Below are 19,004 nucleotides of genomic sequence, written 5' to 3' on the forward strand. Positions count from 1 at the left end.
GTAAGAAGCTTAGCTCTCTTCTGCTCATCCCCACCTTTTTTTTTTCCCTTACAAATAACTGCAATTAAGTGTAGGATGCGTTCCTACAAAGGCATGGGGCTCAGATAAACGGGACAGGAAACGGATCTCTGCTATGCTGGACATTCAGAGCAGGCTGCCATCTCTGTGCCCAATTTCCTCCTCAGCGAGCCGAAATTACAGTTTAACCTTCCCCATTCTCTGTGACCACATGTTGACTGTTCTACCTCTGAAAGCCCTGTGCTCCTTGGAGGGTGAGTGGGCAGAGCTCTGGAACAGCTTCACCTGGAGGAGGCAAGTCTGCTCACCGGCCCCCACTTAGGAGAGTCTGGGAGCCAGGAGACACATCTGCAGTGCCTAACTTGGATAAGCAGTTTCTTTCTGGCATGGAAATGTGTTTTTCTCACCAGCCCATATCTTCACTATTTATCCCAACTGTGGTAGCTGTGGAGTGGAAGGTAATGTATAGCAAAGCTATCTTGTGATCTATTTAATTTTGATGCATTTAAATGATATAGTTAATTTCTATATTTGCTTGAAAAAAGCACAGTGAAGGCACTGCTAGACCTGGGTTTGAATCCTGACTGACTTGCTGGGAAGGTTAGGTCAGTGTGTCTACGTGCCAACATCTTTTCATAGAAAGTGAGGATAATATGTACTTTGGAGAGTTTTACTAAGGTTTAAATAAGATCACAAATATTAAGCTTTTAGCAGAGTTCCTAGTATAAGGCACATACCCAAGAAATGATGGCAACATTTAGCCATATTAAAGAAAACTAAAAAACTGCATCAGAGGGAACAAAATACACCCGGGAGATGACGGGATAAGTAGTTTGAAGGCCCCTTTGCCATTGGCCATGCTTTTTTTTTTTTTTTCTTAATAGAATGTCTCAATTCTTTTTCTCAGTTTAAGAAGCAGCCTGGTACAGCATTAGAAAAGAAGACTCAGAGAAGCCCTTTAGATCTTACTGTATGACTTGAATATGCCACTGTGCCTTCCCTTGCCCAGGCTTCTAGACTTAGAATGAAAATTAACAGTAGCAATATTAACAGAGCACACAGTAGTGAAGATTCTGGGTGATGGGCACCACTCACAGTGTCTTATTAACTTGAGGGCAAAGGCATAAAATCATTATTTAAAACCTAGAACATGTGGGTGCCTAAGAATGAACTCTGGGGCAAGAAAGAAATGTGTCCGCATCACACAGCACATACACACAGAGTGTAGAAAAGGGCTCAGGTATCTTTGAGGGCTCCTATGTTGCTAAAGGAAGAAGGACCGAGCAGAGAAGCAAAGTAGGCTCCTAGAGGAAGCCCTCAGGGTCTCCTGTCCCTCAGCACTGTAGGGACAGGTCAGGTATTAGCTCTTTCTCACATCAATGCAAACTTACCCCAACATCCCAGCTGATAGTACTTTGCCTCTTTACTAAATGATACCACATAATACTGACATCTTTCTGGATTCAGGTCACAACTGAGGCACTTCACATTTGTGTGGTCAGTAAGCTGAATTCTGTAAAGCCAACAGTGGGGATTAATTACTTCATCAATAGGTATGCGATAGGAAGAAACTGACTAATGTCATGTTCCAGTCTCAGAGGACTCAGACCAACATAGGAACCCTCCAGGGACTTTCTCTTCACCATAAATGTATGTATTAATTTATGATAACCTTAGTCTCCCATAATTAGGGTATGCCAGGAAACACCTCATAAAGTCATTGTTTTGGTGACATATGAATGATAAATGAAATAATCTACGTACTTATAACAATTCCAGTGTAACATTAATTAGGACAAGACAAACATGCAGACAGACAGACAGGGACAAGGAATAATCTGTCACTGAAAACCCCTGATGTCAACATCCCAGCAGCACTCTTACTTATAGAGATTTCTTCCTCCTGGCATTTCTTTATATTGGTTACTAATGTAGTATCTGAGAAGAAAACAAAGACAATATATATTAAATATGTTTTACAAAAATGTTAACTATATCCCCTGATCTCCAAGCCCAGGCACACATAGCTGTACTGCATAAGTGTGTGCCCTCTGTCCACACTTGCTGCTTTGCCCTTTCATCCCACCCAGAAGCTCTCTCCCTCCACCATCTCTACCCAGGACTCTTTCTTTAAACAGTCTGAAATGGATGAATCCCGGGAGTTTTCCCTGAATTGGAATGGTAAGTAAAACATGCAAAACAGAGCTTTTACAAGAAAGACACGCCTGGACAGCTAGCTTGAAATTGAGAACCCCCGCCCCCACCCCAATCCTGATTTCTGTCTTTTCTGTGTTATTACATAAGCTGCATAGCTGTAGGGGTTGTATATTCCAGAACGTGGCAGAGCTCCTTCTGTAAAGTCTTCAGAAATTACTCTGGGCAATGGCAAAATTCCTCTGTGATGAGGCCAATGCAGGAAGAGCCCAAGATCCTAATGGAAAGTTAAATGCCTTTTGCTGACAGCTCATGTATGCTGTTAGTAGGCGCTTAAATCAGACCTTGCCATATTCCAAAGAGCAAGGCCGAGCCACCAGCAGACAAAATTGCCTTTCTCAGTCTTTCCTGGAGCCCATGTCAGTCTGAAGTTAACAGAAGGCAGAGTGCCCCTGCAGCTAGCGGCCCAGATCATTCATGAGAGATTGCAGCCCCTCCAGTGCAAAGCAGGTAAAACCAAGAGGTAGAACCACTCAGTGGCATGGTGTCAAATCTGCTGAGCGTATGTGAAAATCATTAAGGCTTCCGTATGTTAAAAAGAAAAGAAGGATTGAACATATTCCAAATCAGCGACTCTTTGTGGGAGATTTTCCTGCGCTTCTGTGAGAGGGTTGTTAGTATAACACACGGGTTTACAGCCTACTTACTGGCTATTAGAGTATACTCACAGATAATCGCTGGTCAGAGCTTCGATACTAATGACTTCCCAGGCTCCCTTTGTAATAAATGTACAGTCCTGGTTGGGGTTTTAAAATATGAGATATATTAGATTTCCCTAACAAAGTTAAGCAGAAGATTAAATCATTTATATCAGGAAGTCAAATAAATTTGAAGGTGCTTTTGGAGGCATCAATGCTGCATCCCATAGACCACTGAAGAATCTGAATTAGTCTATTTATGCACACTGCTCAATGTCATGAAATGATTTCTATTTCAGTTAGGGAAGGAGGTCAGCTTGAAGTCTGCTGCACAAGCACACTCACTTTCTTATCTTTCGGGAAGTGGCAGATATGTTTGTAGCCATCTTTGTCGCTGATGATCTTATAGAAGCTGCTTCCATCAGAGGTGAAGTGGGGTTCTGCAGGCCTAAACTAGACAATGACAGAGCAAAGAAATGTCACCATGCCAGTCTCACCTCAGGATTAACCCCAGTTTCTGGAAGTCCTCTCTAATCCCTGAATCCTTTGCATGTCATGTGAAACAAAGGACCTCAAAACGAACATTGTCCTAAGTAGAAGATGAGGAGCTGAGAACAAACTCACGGGCTACTCTGCTGAGGTCAGATGGGAGGACACACACAAAGGTGCCAACGGCAGATATTGAACACACAGAAATGTTTCCATTGTTCTGGATCGTATCTTGCAAGGATAATGGAGACTCCCAACCATATGGGCATGCAACCTAAACACTCTCTCTGTTGGAAGGAACTTCCTTGATATTGCAAGTGCACTTTCTAGAAGGCATCTAATTATCTAACTGTTTCAGGTTGGAAGTGGAAATTTTCGTTCCCGTGTTTTTTTTTTTTTTTTTTTTTTCACAATTCGTTTTGAAAGTCAGGCTTAGTCTTTAACCACTCCTGGACTAGATGCCACCAGGAATCTCTGCCATAGATTTCCCATGGAAGCACTTACACAGTTAGTTTTCTTCTAAGCCTTTTCATTTTGCTAAAGACGATCAACACCTTACAAAAATGATTACATGGGAATGGAGAACAAAAAAAAATTTTTTTTAAAAGTTCAATAGAAGATAGCTCTCAGAAAATTGTGTTTAAATAGAAGAGGGGACTCTTCCCAGCCTGGAAGGACCACGTTGCATTTTAATTTCTATTTCCTGGTTACATTGCTAGCAGGTAGAGGATGGTCTTTTAAAATTGTTGGTTCGCTTCACCCTGAGTGTTTCCTCTCTCATCCTTTCCCGTCTGGGGGAGAGAAGTGAAATGCTTGCCTCTTCTATTTAGTGATTCAAAGTGAATTCATTTATGAAGCAAGCTGAGGCGTGCAGTACACTTTGTGTTCTCATTACAGAGTGCTTAAGCACATTCGCCTCTCTAGACCCATGTTCACAGCCTTATCTTTTTAATACATTTCCCTGTTTCCCCTGGATGGAGTTGTGCCTAGTAGAAATGTGTGAAAACTGGCATCTGTCTGGTTAAATACAGAGAGGAAAAAACATATTTTTTTTCAGAGAGTCGTGAGGAAGTGTAGCGTGTCTCTTGCCATGGAGGAAACCACTTTTCTTGTTGGCAAACCTCTCTCCTCTGCCCAATCAGTGCCTGGAAAAAAAGGACATGGGAATGTTGTGGTAGCTCCCAGCCCAGCAGAGAGGGGTCTTCGTCTTCCTGGACTGAAGCCTCACCTCTCTCACCCGGGAGATGGGAAGTGGTTACCCTTTTTAAAAAGCTACGTGCCGCCGTTCAGTTTTCATCTTCCCCATAAGGTGTCATGGTGGCTAGAGTCCCTCCCCCTGACCCCATGCTTTCTTCCACAGTCTCAGACTTGAGTTTGGGGCGCTGTGCATATACATGTGTCAGGTGGTGGTGAGCAGAGCAGTGGGTCTCTGAGGGTCACCTTTCTTTCCCAGATAAAGAGCATCTTCAGAGTGCCTACCAACGTGCGCTTTCCTCTAGAGAGGTGTGCAATGGACATTATTGGATTGGTACTGTTCCTGATGGCTGCCATCCAGGCTGGACTGAAACCCTTTTTCTGCTTCCAAAGGGGAGAACTCAAACAACAGGTCAAACAAGTATGTTCTGCATCTTGGCAGCCTTTCAGCTCACTGGAAGCTCCAGTTGCCTGGAGAACACGCTTTGCTTGTCAGTTCTGCTCATGACTTTGGTGTCGGACTTGTCTCTTCGCCTTCTTGGGTATACAGTAGGAAGCACAGCTAACACTGAGACACGGCCTGACTCACGTTTCCATCAGTGACAGCACAGTGCCTTAGTATAGGACAGCCACACATTAACCAGCTCTGAGTAGCAGGCATGATGTCTATGAAATCTGTAACTCAGGACACTTACTCTTCCGACCCAGCCCGTGGTACTCATTTCAACGTGCTGCTGCTCCTGGGGAGAAAAGACAGGGCAGTGTTTTAAAGAGAAGATGGTGGAGTCCTTTTATGCTTTCTCTTTCTTTTAAAGATGAAAAGTATCTCAAACTGACAATATGACCAAAGCCTTTAACTGATCCTGTGTCAGCTTCTTAAGCACTAGGGTGATGTGGGTCCACCCCCACACTCAGGTTTACGTAGTGTTGGGAACTGATCCAAGGCCTTCAGGCATGCCAAGCCCATAATCCACCAACTGAGCTATTTCCGTAGCCCCGTACAAGATGCCACACATGAACTTACACGTATGACAAAAGAAAACAATCTCTCATCCTTTACGTCGGTGTATGTTAGTATTTCTCACATGATTGCACTTGATCACTTATCTATGTCCCTTGGTGCTGGCCTGAAGCTCCAACTGGCCTTTTAAATCTGATATGCACAGAACTCAGTGCTGTTCTTCAGTTTCCTGTAGCCCAGCCACCTGTTCTCAGACCTTTTCTTAGCCACGCAGTCTAGCAGTCTAGATTCCTTCTCTTCTCACTCCCTTCTTATGGAAATCTCCCTTAGCCCCTTGCTTCAGTCCTCTGTCCTTTCCTACAGACACTCCCATCATTCACCTCTTCAGGATGCTGCCATGGTCTCTTAATTGGATGTTATCATTTACTCCTCTGGTCCACTATCCTCCCTGCTCAGCCCCTAGTTGATCACATTTGCAACAGACAACTGATTCCCGTTAAACTCATCACTTTAGAATCCCGACGTGGCTTTCCATCCATTACAAGATGAATTCAAACACCTCTGCATGGCCCCTGAGCCCAAATCTTAATCACTGGCCTCATTCCCCATCCAATACCTCACTCACTTCCAGCTTAGGTGGTAAGCACATTCGGTCCCTCTGTGCTCTAAGCTGTTCACTATGGATGTCCTCGCACAATCCCTCGGCTTACAGGGAACTTTCTTATCTGCTCACATAGGATGTCTTATCCTGGCTGGCTCTCTGTCTTCCTGCAAGCCACTTCCTGGTCTTGTTCATCTGGCTCCAACAGAGTATCTGTTATTACCCTCTGTATCTATCTTAAGTCCTCTTATGGCAAAATATCCTGATATTATGATGAGTCAAGCAGCAGAAAGCAAAGTGCTTTAGAGTTCAGGTGTGTCCTGTGACAGAGGCACTTTTGAACCTCACTGAGCCTCGGGTTTCACTATCCCTGTCATGTTGTAAATGTTCAAGGCATAGAAGTGTTACAGAATATCTTTACAACTGTACTCCCTACCAGAACAAAAACAGTTTTTTGGGAGATGCAGGCTGTTTACTTAATTAAAAAAACAAAAACAAAAACAAAAAAACAATTCCATAGCTTAGCAACGAGGTGGGGACATTTTAAATAATGTGATATTTTCTTGCATAAACAAGTGGATGTGTCGAGATATGGAGCATCACTCAAATTCTCTGCCCTCTGCCCATGTAGGATGCTGGCAGGTAGGTGTGTGTAATACAGGCTTCATGACCAGAGAGAAGAAGGAGGCACAGAGTGGTCATGACATGCATCTGTTCGACTTCGACTCCAGTCTCTCCTGTGGCTGCTGGCTCTCAAGGCAGTTTTGCTGAAATCCTCAGCCTCAGAGAACATCATGGTATCGTGTCTGGGAACCTCAGCACCTCACAATTTGATCAACACTCGATTCCCCTCAGCATTGCCGCCTTCTCAGGCTGATGGTTTTGCATTTACATTCTACGTTGGGTTTCTGCTTAGAAACTGTTACAGTCTAGTAATAGATTTGTACCTTCCTGGTATTTGTTACCCACATGCTTAGCTAGCTATTTTCCATCCTTTTTATTTTACCTGTTAAAATAACCTTCGTTTTGCATATAACCTCATCCTGGTTTTGAACTCGGACACCAACTTCCTTCCTCAGGGTTTCTAGCCACTCCTTCCCCCACCCTCCCAAATGATCACATCCATACCTACCACACCATGACTAGTGTGCAAAGGAGAAATGGAAGATCTCTTGGATATCAAGTATCTGACACCAAGACTGACCTCCTGCTTCAGAGCTGGATATGGACTCGGGGACAAGAGAAACTAAAACATTTACTGATCCCAACCTCCACTCACTCGGATGACAAAGACCCCTCATGTCACATGCTGTTGGAACAGCAGAGCATCCCAGGGAAATCTTACGGATGGACAGTTCCACATTAGGTAGGTCTTATCATAGTCACAGATAGCCATCACGGAATAGTTCTGAATCCTCCTGAGCCACTGCAGTGAAATTCTTTCTTCTGTAGCCCACACCACATCACATAAATAGTGATCCCTGGAGATAAGAAGAGGGGAAGGGTTTTAGAAATAGTGTGGTCAGGGAGATGGCACAGTAGAAAACGTGCTCGCCTTGCAAGTATAAAGATTAAAATTCTGACCCCCGGCCCCCACAGTCCAAGTAAAAACCAGGCAGCTATGGCGGCCACCTGTAATCCCAGCACTTAGGTGAGAGGCAGAGACAGGGGAACCCTAGGTCAACCTTGTAGTTAAACTAGCCTGAATTGGCAAGGTCGGGGGTAGGTCAGAAACCCTGCTCAATAAATAAGAATAAAGAATAATCCATAAAGATACCCCATGCTAACTTCAGTTATCTATAAGCATGAACACACATTTCCCTGCACACATGCTAGTACACACACACACACACACACACACACACACACACACACACAAGAAATATGAGGTTTTTCAGACTTTGTTGCAAATGAACATTTTACTTGATAAAAAAGAATCTAGTCTGCTGTGATTTGAATATATACGGCCTCCCATAGACTCTTGTGTTTGAATTGCTTGGCCCAGAGGGAGTGGCCCTCTTAGCTGTGTTGGTGGAAGTGTGTCACTGTGTGGGTAGGCTTTGAGGTCTCCTATGCTCAGGCTATGCCCAGAGTGGTACCCAGACTCCTCCTGTTGCCTTCTGGTCAAGATGTAGAACTCTCAGTTCCCTGTGTGTGCTGCCATGCTTGCCAACATGGTGATAATGGACTAAACCTCGGTCTGAACTGTAAGCCAGGCCCAATTTAATGTTTTTCTTTATAAGAGTTGCTGTGGTCAGGGTGTCTCTCTCAGTCATGGCATCTCTTCACAACAATAAAACCCTAAGATAGACTAATGGGAAGTAGAATTTTACATTATTAGGAGAACCATTTAATCACAGAACACTTTCTCTCCTCTTTAGCCTAAAATACAACTCAATTTCTGAAAGTTAAAGTATATCTAACACAAAAAGCAGCAGACACATCCTAAAGTGGCTTAACTCGCCTTATTGAAGCCATATTTTTAGGACAGTGAAGTCCCTATCTTGACCCCTGGTACCAGGGAGTCAAGGGTGAAACTTTCCCAACTCCACTCTGCTGCCTGAGAGTAATTCTGTGAGGTCAGGGACACGTGGAAGGATGCTATAGTTTTCTAGTAAATTGACATACTCCCTGCCCCTGGTCAGTGTGCTTCCTGCAAAGCTACTGCTGCTAAACTAGTGTCCCTATCATCCAGGAGCTAATCAGAGTGCAGTGTCTGAGAGTGTTTCTCCACCTCCTGGGAAGGAGCCAGGGCCCCTAACCTAGCCCATCTCTTCTGCCCTCACCCAAAACAGGGGAGTCAAGTTAGCAGCAGGAGAGGTTCCCAGGGTAACCTCTTACCCAGGATGAATAATATATCTTTACAAATAACTGGGAAGAATAAAAAATAAGACACAGAAAAATAAAGTTTTTTTCAAAAATTAATATTCTACACCAAAGATTAAGAAACATTTAGTTGAGGAACCAGATAGTAATTTTTTTTTAGTTTTTGTGCTCTACCTGTTGTCTGTCACATTGCCCCCATAGGGAAGCAGCTAGAGACAATGCTGACATTAATAAGAGCAGCTGTGTTTCAATATAAAGATTCAATTGGAATGTCATGGATTTCTTTCTTTTTCTTTTTTTTTTAATGGCACTTGTCCCTTTCCTAATGTTAAACCATGTATAGCTGTGAATGATATGAAGACGAATGCAAGCCAGGATGGATTTGAATAGTGGATGCTTTTCTGTTAGCCCTGGTTCTACTCCACTCATTCTTGCCCATTTTGATCCAGTAAACAAACACCATCACCACAACAAACTCTTTGGAGACCAAAGCAGGCAGATTGTTGGAAGTTCAAAGCCAGTCGAGGCCATAAAAAAAGACCATGTCTCCAAAACTCAAAAGGAAACCCTATGGAGAATCCGATGAGATTTGTGAATACATTTGTTAGAGAAAAAAAGATTTTTTACTTAGAGACCCATGTCGGGACACAGAAACATCTTCCTCATTTTAAAAGTGTTCTGGTTGCAGAGAGGCAGATGAGAGCAAGAGAACTTTTCCATGCCCCATGTCACCTATGGTAGGTAGCTTTATCTACGAAATCTGTGTTCTATCTTATAGTGTGGCTGTCCGTGCTATAAAGCCACTTCTGCCATTTGAAAACAGTGAGTAATGGAATATTTCCTGGGCGAGCAGCCAGGAAACTCACGAGCATTGATCACCTTATATGACCTGGCCACCTTCCCTGTCCATTTCTAGATAAAGGTTAATGAACCTGGGTCTGATACCTTAGTCACTGTCAGTGGCTCAGGATGTACTCCAGACTCCGAGAGGGCTCAATGGAGGCCTTTCACTAAGGCTGCAGACAGTAGGTTTTAAAACATTTTTATAAACACACTTTCCTCTAATCACAGCCCTGAGAGAACATTATGCCAAGATGACACTTCAGAGTCATGAAAAAGACACAAAGGGACAGATGGCTTATCTCAACTCTTGACTCAAAGGTTTAAGTCCCCACTGTAAATCAAAAGAACATGCCACCACAGGGATTTACAACTACCTTTTGTAGGATAACACGCTCACTACTCTCTTGTAGTGAGCAGGAAATACTAAGGCATTCCCCCACCTGCAACCAAGCCTCCTTCTGAGCCTGGGTCTCTTGTCTTAGGTTGGGCAGAGGAACCCAACAAAGACTTCCAAGTTTTGGAAATGCATCAGTCACCAGGAGAATCTGGTTGGTTTTCATGACAAAGCAGTGAATTTCTGGACTTATAACAGTTTTTACTCAATGTGAACATGACTGTGCAAGAAACTGGCTACTTCCCATAAGACTCATAATCACTCTGTGAGGCAGGTACCAGTGTGGTTTCTGTCTAGCAGATGAGGAGACACAAGTATAGAGATGTTAAGTGACTTTCCCAGGAACAACCAATCAGAAACCTCTGGAGCCAGGTCTCAAATCAAGCAGATGGCTTCAGATTCTCCTGTCTGTATTTGTGTCTCGTGCAAATAGTTTCCTATCTCACTGGGAAGTCCTGCTAGTTCATTCCACTCTTACGGTTCCTAGAGTGTACAACTCCTGTCTCAATGAAATCCATGTATTCCTTGAGAGTTATGTATAGGCTAAATTTTATGAACAAAGTCAGCTGGTTGCACTCCTAGGACATCCTGCTGTGGCAAATCTTGCAAAGTGACTTCTTGTCCTGGCAAAGAGGAAACATTTCATACAAGGCTTTTTTGGTGACATTGCTGTCTCTAATTTGTGGAAATGTTTCAACTGTACATTAATGGTGTTTATGCTTTGCTAACTAGAAGGAATAATGGAGGGGAAAATGCTACCCAGAGCCACTGCAGCCTGGGACTAATTAATTCAGTGAGTCACCAGAGGAAGCAGGCGTACTTCCAGTGCCGGCCGTGGGCTCCATGCCACCCATTGCTCTGATAGGGATGCCAACCCTCCTGGGTCCACTGACAGATTGCTGAGAAGAGGGATGGGTGGGGAGGGATGCAGGAGGGTTGAGGGAAATAGCATTCTATAGCACACAAGCTTAATCTGTCTGTTTTCTTATGGGTATCACCTGCATGTTGGCTGGGCAGATGGAACTCCAGTCCAGTTTACCTCTTGCCCAGCAATCTCAGGCTTTGGTGAGCCTAGTGTATAGACCAAGGGTCATCTGGTATTCAAACAGATAAAGGGAGTCTTTATCTACTGTGTCCCTTAAGGTACGGGAAAAGAAGGACAGAGTAAATCATTAGCTGAGGGTGATGGGCCTTCAGGCTGTTCACTGGATATTGGTTGGTTGGGGGTCACCTCCCTAGACACCCTCTCTCCAGCCCTGTAGTTTTAGCCTGGAGAATTTGCAGATAGCTAGTCAGAGAGAGAGAAAAGAGGACTTGGTACACAGGATGATTTTGAAAGATATCTTTGGAGCTGGCTTTGGGGATTCATTCCTGTGCCATACACATTGAGGAACACATGGAAAGCCCAACTTTCTTATCCACACATCCATTTATCTACCAACCCATCCATTTGGTCAACTGGCTTCTTATCTATTCAATTATTCTACTGTATCAGACACTGTGTCTCAGTCACCCTTCTGGGCAGCAGTTACTATTATAAAATTGACCCCTCTCTAACAGATCTTGTCTTACTTCAGTTGGCCCTGGAAACACAACTCTAAAGAAAAGTTAGAAATCTCACAACATCTGTGTTGTGTACTCTTTCCTCTCAAGCATTTTGAGCTCTCGGATTCCCATTTGGAGTCAGTGCATACCAGCAGCTCAAATAGCCCAATCAGCCTCAAGCCTCAATCTTCGAGGGTAGCAGAGAGGCTCATGCTGTTCATATTCTAATTCCTATGAGTGGCACAGAGCAGACTCAGCCACTAAAAGGACTTCACTTGCTGGAAGCCTTAGAAAGAGTGACAAACAAAATGGGTGAGGAGACCTGGACAGAGCCAGGAAGAGTGGTGCTGACCTTGCTTGGTAGTCGACTCAAGGATCTAGTGAGCCACTAGGGGACCCACAAGGCAGTGAGACAGTAAGTATGCCTTGTCAAGACTGCATTGGTCCTGGGGGTGGGGTCTTTTACTAAAAGCATGAAAGTGTTGTCTCATCAATCGAATGAATACTTTCCCCAGGTGGACCTAGGGTCTCATTGTAGAAAAGCTACAATCTCACCAATACTAACAGAGATCACAGCTGTATCTTAGATTCTCCCCGGAATGCTTCCCTGTGACATTTCCTAAGACAGACATCTCGTTGGTAATATGTTCAACATCCAGTAGCACCAGCCAATAAGGCAGCCCTCACCAAACCTTTAGCTTAAGGAAGTATGAAAGAGCAAAGAAGTAAGGTGACTAATTCGTGAAGTCCTTAAGACTTGGCTAACTCTTCTGAGCTCAGCACTTTCCCACCGTGCTTTGAATGGTGCTTTCTTGGCAGGGAAGACACATTTTCATCATCTGTGAGGTGACCATGGAGACAATACCCTAGGGTGTTGTGTGGAATGAGTGAGAAACCAAGGGCAGATCACTAACTATCCCAGGCCACAGGAAAAGTGTTCAACAGTAAATGTAACTAGTCAATCATTGTGTTCTAGTGCCAAGGGTCACACAGTACCTGTAGCTCCTCCCAACACTTCCAACCTCACCCCCTGTCCTACGCTTATGTAGCTGGGGTGGGGGGAGGGGACTTGAGGGGTGAAGAACTGAGCTTCCCTTTCTCCAGCTTCTAGGCAGAGCCATCTCTTGGTTCTCAGCTCTTGTCCTATTGGCCCACAACTCCTCTCTTGGCCCACTTCTCCTCTTTCCTCCTCTCTTTCTTCTCTTCCTCACTCGCTCTCTCCTTTTTTTTTCCTCCCCTTTCATGGCCATTTCAGTCTGCTGTCCATGTTCAGACTGTTTCTCTCTTTTCTGGGCCCCTCCTGATGCCTCAGGGCTGTTTCACCTTCCTCAAGTCAATATAATCCTTCTCCTCATCCATGGCCTTAGTTTCACTCAGTAAGCAAAGGTGTCTGACCTCCTTATTCCTAATTCCCATGTTAACTTGCTGTGTGATTTAAGCAAATTGCTTTTGCTCTGTGATTCCCCAGCTCATGAGCAGTGGAGTTCTGACAGTTCTGGGGACCTCCCTAGGTCCCTTCTACTTTTTTTTCAGGAACCTCAGAGAAGGAGTGGGGACAAGATTGAAGCTTGCCCCACACTCACAGCCATCTTCCATCTCTTTTTCCAGAAGAGTGCCACAGGATTATTGCAACGAAATAAAGACTTTCAGGATGTTTCAAAAAGTTTGGTAACCACTTTTGAAGTCTACATTAGTTCTAGTTGGGATTGTTTTCTGGGCTGCACTTCTCCAGACAAGTGTTGGCTACAGGTTGAGAGGTCCTAGAGCATATATCCAGGCTTTCCCTGGGCAGCCTTTCCCATGTCCCTTGGGTTCCACCTCAGTGCTTCCCCTCCAGTTCCCTGCGCCAGGCAACCCATTAGTACACATTCTGTAGGAAGCTTTCTTTGATCCCCCTGGCCATAGAAAACCCATCACCCCTGCCAACTTGGAATGTGACCAACCTGATGCAGTCACTTCATTCTCCTAGCTGTTTATATGAAAGTTTGGTATCTCTTCCCTGATGAGAAGTGCTAGAGAGGGCCCAGTGTCACCCCCGTTTTGCACACCTTGAATTTTGTGGTTTTTAAATCACTGTTGACTTAAGAGGTTCCAGGGATGAAACGACAGGCTTTAGAACCGTTGGGTATAGTTTTATATCTTGGGGGGAAAAGAATCTCATGGAATTTCTTACTGATAAGATTTCTTTCCTGAATAAACGTATTAGTACAATAATTTCTAACCAAGCTAGTAGATTATCAGTGTAGTGCACAAAGATGGTGTCGACTGAGAAGAACAGTATGCTTTACTGTTGCTCTCATGCCATCTCTGGCTCCCTGAGGGCACCAGCTGTAGTCTCAGAGAAAGATTCTCATAATCCCCCTTCCTATCCAAAGAGCCTAACTGAGCAGGCCCTCCCAAGGTTAAGGTCTTTTCCTTAAACTTTGGACCTCATTCTCTTATCTGTGCAGAAGACAGGTCATAATAGCCGTTGGGAAAAGAGCTGCTTAAGATAACTTACACAGTGAGAGAGATCATGTGTTAAAGCCTGTTTTTGGCACTCAGTAGATGCTCAGCACATGATAGCTGCTACTTAAAACAAACCAGCATAAATAATAGAGTGAAATGAAGAGCTACATAGAAAATTACACATGCTCTGGTTTTTATAGGAAAAATTACCCAGGTCTTACAGAGCTTGTGAAGCAGGATTTCAACCATCTGAGATGATGTAAGCAAATTACATCTTGAGAGTTAACCAACTATTGGGGGTTCCCAAATGTGACCCACAGTTTCTCTGAATGTCTCTGGACCTTTGGGGAAGAATTATAGCTCATCCAAAATGAGAGTATTCAGTCCTTTTTTAAAATCATTTTTAAACCACTGTTGAGGTCCTAAAGCAAGTCCCAGATTTGGGAATTGTTTCCCAAGAGGCACTTAGGAGCTTCACAATAAAAATGTGTAGGCGTCAGACTAACAGGTCATAGCAGGGCCACCAACTGTGGTAGACACATTATGCTGTAGACAGCATATTGCCATGCCCAGAGAAGTCTGCATGGTTCTCAACCTGCACTACTGCTCTTCTCCCTCACTGGATTCTGCTTCTCCCTGTGATGCCTCTGAGATTCCAGAACATACCTTCTATAGAACTCTGGATTTCCTCTGCCTCTAGTAGCCCCATAAGGTATCCCACAGAGAGGTTCTACTCTAGCCTGGTGTGTTCTCACTGGAACACCCTGCCCAGCTACCTGCACCTTTGTCCTTTGGTTTTATTCATATTTATTGCCACCTGGTGTTTTAGACTGATACTTGTTTGTTCATCTGGTTATTGTCTGTTTCCTCCAGTGATGCCTGGCTGCCCTGTTCACTGTGCATACCCATCACAAGAACCACACCAATGGAAAGTCCCCAGACAAAAGAAAGAATCAACGATACAAGATGATGCTATGATTGATGTTGCCACCTGTGTCTGAAATGCTCTACCCAGGTAGCGGAAAGCGATCTACACCCAAGCACTCAGGTAGAGCATCTTACCCTCTTGCCACAGATGCAGGAGCAGGGATTTGGATGGGAGCCGCACTAGTGTCTGAGCTGAGAGAGTCTATATTTACAATAAAGAACTTTACAGTTGGATTCACAGCTCCTGCCTAGGGGGGGAAAAAAACCACAGAATTGATAATGATTAAAAAAACAGCCTCATCATTACATAAATTTAAGCTGTATTAAACTATCTGAATTATGGCTGTAGAATCATAACAATAGGATACCATCAAACAATTTAATAGAAATAAAATGAACATAAAGAAAATCCTTTATGTGTTCAGGTAAAAAAAAAAATTGTGTGTGCGTGTCTGTGTGCCTGTGTGTGTTTATAAAACATGAAGGTCCAAACACTCATATTTAAATCATGCATGTTTGCTTGCTCAGAATCTGTGTGCTTTGTGCCGGGAGTGGGGGTGGGGGGACAAATGTCTTTTTTTTTTTTTAAAAAAAAGCAACTCCATCATTTGCCAATATATTCAAATTCTATAGGACAAACATTTTGGTGGCTTCACTTGAATAGTATCAAAGACTTGGTCCACCAGGATAATAAGCCTGAGGCCAGAGCCAATTGTGCTGATGTAGTAGGTGTCACCTTCATGTCAAGTTCAGGCTAACCATGCTGGGGCTCAACAGTCAATATTACTGCAGAAGTCTCTAAGTCCTTTAAAAATGTACACATGCATCTTCTATTGACAGATTAGTTAGAAATAATATGATTTTTAGAGATTGTTTTATGGAGATTTTTCCCCCTCAGTTTCACTCATCAAAAAATAACATTCTCTGAAAACATATCTCCATATTTAATTTAGGATCTTTTTTCCTTTTAACTTCCTCTCCCTTCCTAAAATGGCAGATCTTCATAAGGCAAATTAAGTGAGTTGGTAAAAATAAAAACTCCTTTTTTTTCCAAATCATTTACGGCAGAAATACGTTGTTAGCTTTTCCTGTAGACGACGACGGCGACGACGCCGCCGCTGTGGCCGTTTTTGTTATGGTGCTGAAGAATTCCTGGCTCCCTTCTAAAGCCCTCTCCTGGCTTATACTGCTTGACAAAGATCCTTGATTTTAATACACACAGTGTGGATAGCAGGGAACAATCTTGAAACCCAGGATGCGGCACGACTGTCTCAAATGTAGGACGTGCAAAACTCACGTCAGTGCCAAACCTGTAACAGAGCCACTGAAACTCGTCATGCACTGTATCCTGTTAATTAGTAATACAATCTGATATATAACCAGGCTTTTCAACTTCAAATTCGGGCTCATTCCAACTTCTACAAATGAGATGAGCTCCTGATTCAATTACAGCCTCCCTTTGCCTTCATTCAAGCATTTCCTACCCCGCCCCTACCTCTTTCAAAATCATTTTCACCATCTTTTTCTGCTTGTCATTTCTTAGAGTTTTTGGAGAAATTACAAAACCTTAAATCACACTCTTTCCTGGGATAATAAAAATACTTTAAAATTGCCCAGATGCTGTTGACTTCAGCAAGAGAAATCACAGAAAGCTGTTGAAGAGAGACTGACAATATTTTCATTAGCAGGAAGGGATTAAATGCAACCATTCTCCCCCCACCCCCCATCGAATCGCAGAACCACAATCTGAGTGGGAGCACAGACCTTTGGGTATGGAATCCACACTGTCTTGGGGTACTGCAGTGACTCATCAGAATAGAAGGAGTATTCAATGAGCGGCACTCCTGTGTCGTTAAACTGGGCATAAGCTAGAAAAGTGTTGTTTGGAGACCACCACAGTGCAGAGTAGGCACCGAAGACTTCCTCTGAAAAAAAAAAAAGACATAAATTGTTCTGTTACAAGAAATCTGATAAATTGGCTTTGGCATTCAAAATATTGTTCTCATTAGCTTTAGTAATTATAGTAGAGTTCAACTAATGAACCGTTTCACATTTGCCGGGGTTCCAAAATCGAAGTAATACAAACGAATAAAAATAAAATCTTCAAGGATATATCTAGATTGTAAAAATAAGTCACCCATTGGACCATTTTAGAATATTTCAGTATGCAGTATTGGATATAAGCTCTATATTTTTTCTTTATCTTATAATCCTCTAAATTTATGCCTCAAAACATACTAAAAGTAAATTTCACACAGGAGGCTGGTTTTCCTTTCTAATTTTCAAACAGTCAACATGCCAGCGTATTCTCCCTGCCTGGGCTGAGTTTTCACTGAGTCCATGGGGTACTGGTGGGTGGTGCCTAGCTCTAGACTATCAAACCAATATGGTGCCCAAAGTTTAGTATTCTGGCACAAATAAGGTGTGGGAAGGATGCATTTCGAATGGAGAGAATTCCACAGACCCCTACAGAGAAACATTTCTTTTGCCCAGCCTAGAAATTCAAAGTTCCCTGCCTTAACCCCCTCCTCTGGTATACAGAGAAAGAAAATGAAAGGTAGACCCAATGGGGAGAAAGGCACGGCTTTCAAGTATATTGACGGGCTCCTTTTCAAGCTCTGACAGAGGCAGTTCTCACTAAGATTACCAGGGAACCTGTCCACAGGACACTTGATCTCAGGCTTCTAAAATACTCAGATCTGCCTTGTCAACAGTGGACTTAAGATGCAGATTGCAGTGGTGTGAGTCTGGACTCCCACGCATGTAGTTAAAATATTGGCCTCCAGCCTGTGACGAGACTAGGAAGTTGTGATTAGTTTATGATTTGGATCCTCTTGAAAGGAACTTGGGTCACTGGGATTGTGACCATGAAAGGGATGTTGGGACCCCAGGACCTTTCTTTTTGCTTCCTCATATCTGTGAAATAAAAAGCTCTTGTACAGCATGTCCTGATGCTAGAGACAAAGCAGTGTGGCCAAGTGGCCAAGTGAGGCAGAACCGAGTCTCTGACACCATGAGTCAAAAATAAATCTTCCCTCCTTTAAAATGTTTTCTTCTACTTTTCTTTTTACAGTGATCGAGAACTGATAAGCATGTAGGTAGACAGTGGAAAGCCCCAGTCTACATTTCATTTGATGGCGTTCCATAAGAACCAAAGCATCGACTCTAGGATCTTAAGCTTAGGAAATTATGTATGCTAATCAGATTTCAGATCATTAAAGGCTCTCTGCAACTGAGTGGAAAATACACTTACTTTTGTTTTAAATTATGTATCTGTGTGTATGTCAGTATGTGTAAACATGAGTGAAGGTGATCCAGAAGGCCAGAGGTGTTGGGTCCTGCTAGGACTAGAGTTACAAACAATGGTGTGGATGCTGGGAATAGAATTCAAGTTCTTTGCAAAAGTCACAAAGAGCCACTGGGTCATCTCTCCAGCTCTCCAAAACCAGATTTCAATAACAGCAATTGTGGTTGCAGAAATAAGAAGCAGAGCAGTAACATCATGTAACAATTATTTTTATGAGTCTCTGACATTTGATGAGACTAGTGTCATATGCCAGGGATTGATAGTGGTTGACATTAATTATTCCAGGCAGTCTTCATTATAACCCATTTTACAGGTGAACCAAACAGGACAGGGCTAAAAAGAATGTAAAGAAATTACCTTAAGTCACATGGCAAATAACTAGTAGAATCAAGAAGTAACCTGTCAGTTTGGAGAGTGTGCTTGGCATCTTACATCACACAGCTCATACCTGGCATCTTACATTACACAGCTCACACCTGGCATCTGACATCACAAAGCTCACACCTGGCATCTTACATCACACAGCTCACACCTGGCATCTGGCATCACACAGCTCACACCTGGCATCTTACATCACACAGCTCACACCTGGCATCTTA

At 43.3% G+C, this 19,004-nt stretch overlaps 1 protein-coding gene across 1 annotated transcript in view; it reads right to left on the minus strand.

Moving 5' to 3' along the window:
• Dpp4 (dipeptidyl peptidase 4) overlaps positions 1–19,004 on the minus strand; it is an 82,614-nt gene that overhangs the window by 27,078 nt on the left and 36,532 nt on the right. Inside the window, exons 9-16 of the mRNA XM_021152985.2 lie at positions 16,863–17,023; positions 15,234–15,346; positions 7,461–7,596; positions 5,249–5,293; positions 3,216–3,323; positions 2,901–2,968; positions 1,903–1,956; positions 1,410–1,531 (exon numbers count right to left, since the gene is read on the minus strand). Coding sequence (XP_021008644.1) covers positions 1,410–1,531; positions 1,903–1,956; positions 2,901–2,968; positions 3,216–3,323; positions 5,249–5,293; positions 7,461–7,596; positions 15,234–15,346; positions 16,863–17,023 — 807 coding nt within the window. The remainder of the gene's footprint in view (positions 1–1,409; positions 1,532–1,902; positions 1,957–2,900; positions 2,969–3,215; positions 3,324–5,248; positions 5,294–7,460; positions 7,597–15,233; positions 15,347–16,862; positions 17,024–19,004) is intronic.

The sequence above is a fragment of the Mus caroli genome, chromosome 2, assembly GCF_900094665.2.
Source record: "Mus caroli chromosome 2, CAROLI_EIJ_v1.1, whole genome shotgun sequence".
Taxonomy (NCBI): domain Eukaryota; kingdom Metazoa; phylum Chordata; class Mammalia; order Rodentia; family Muridae; genus Mus; species Mus caroli.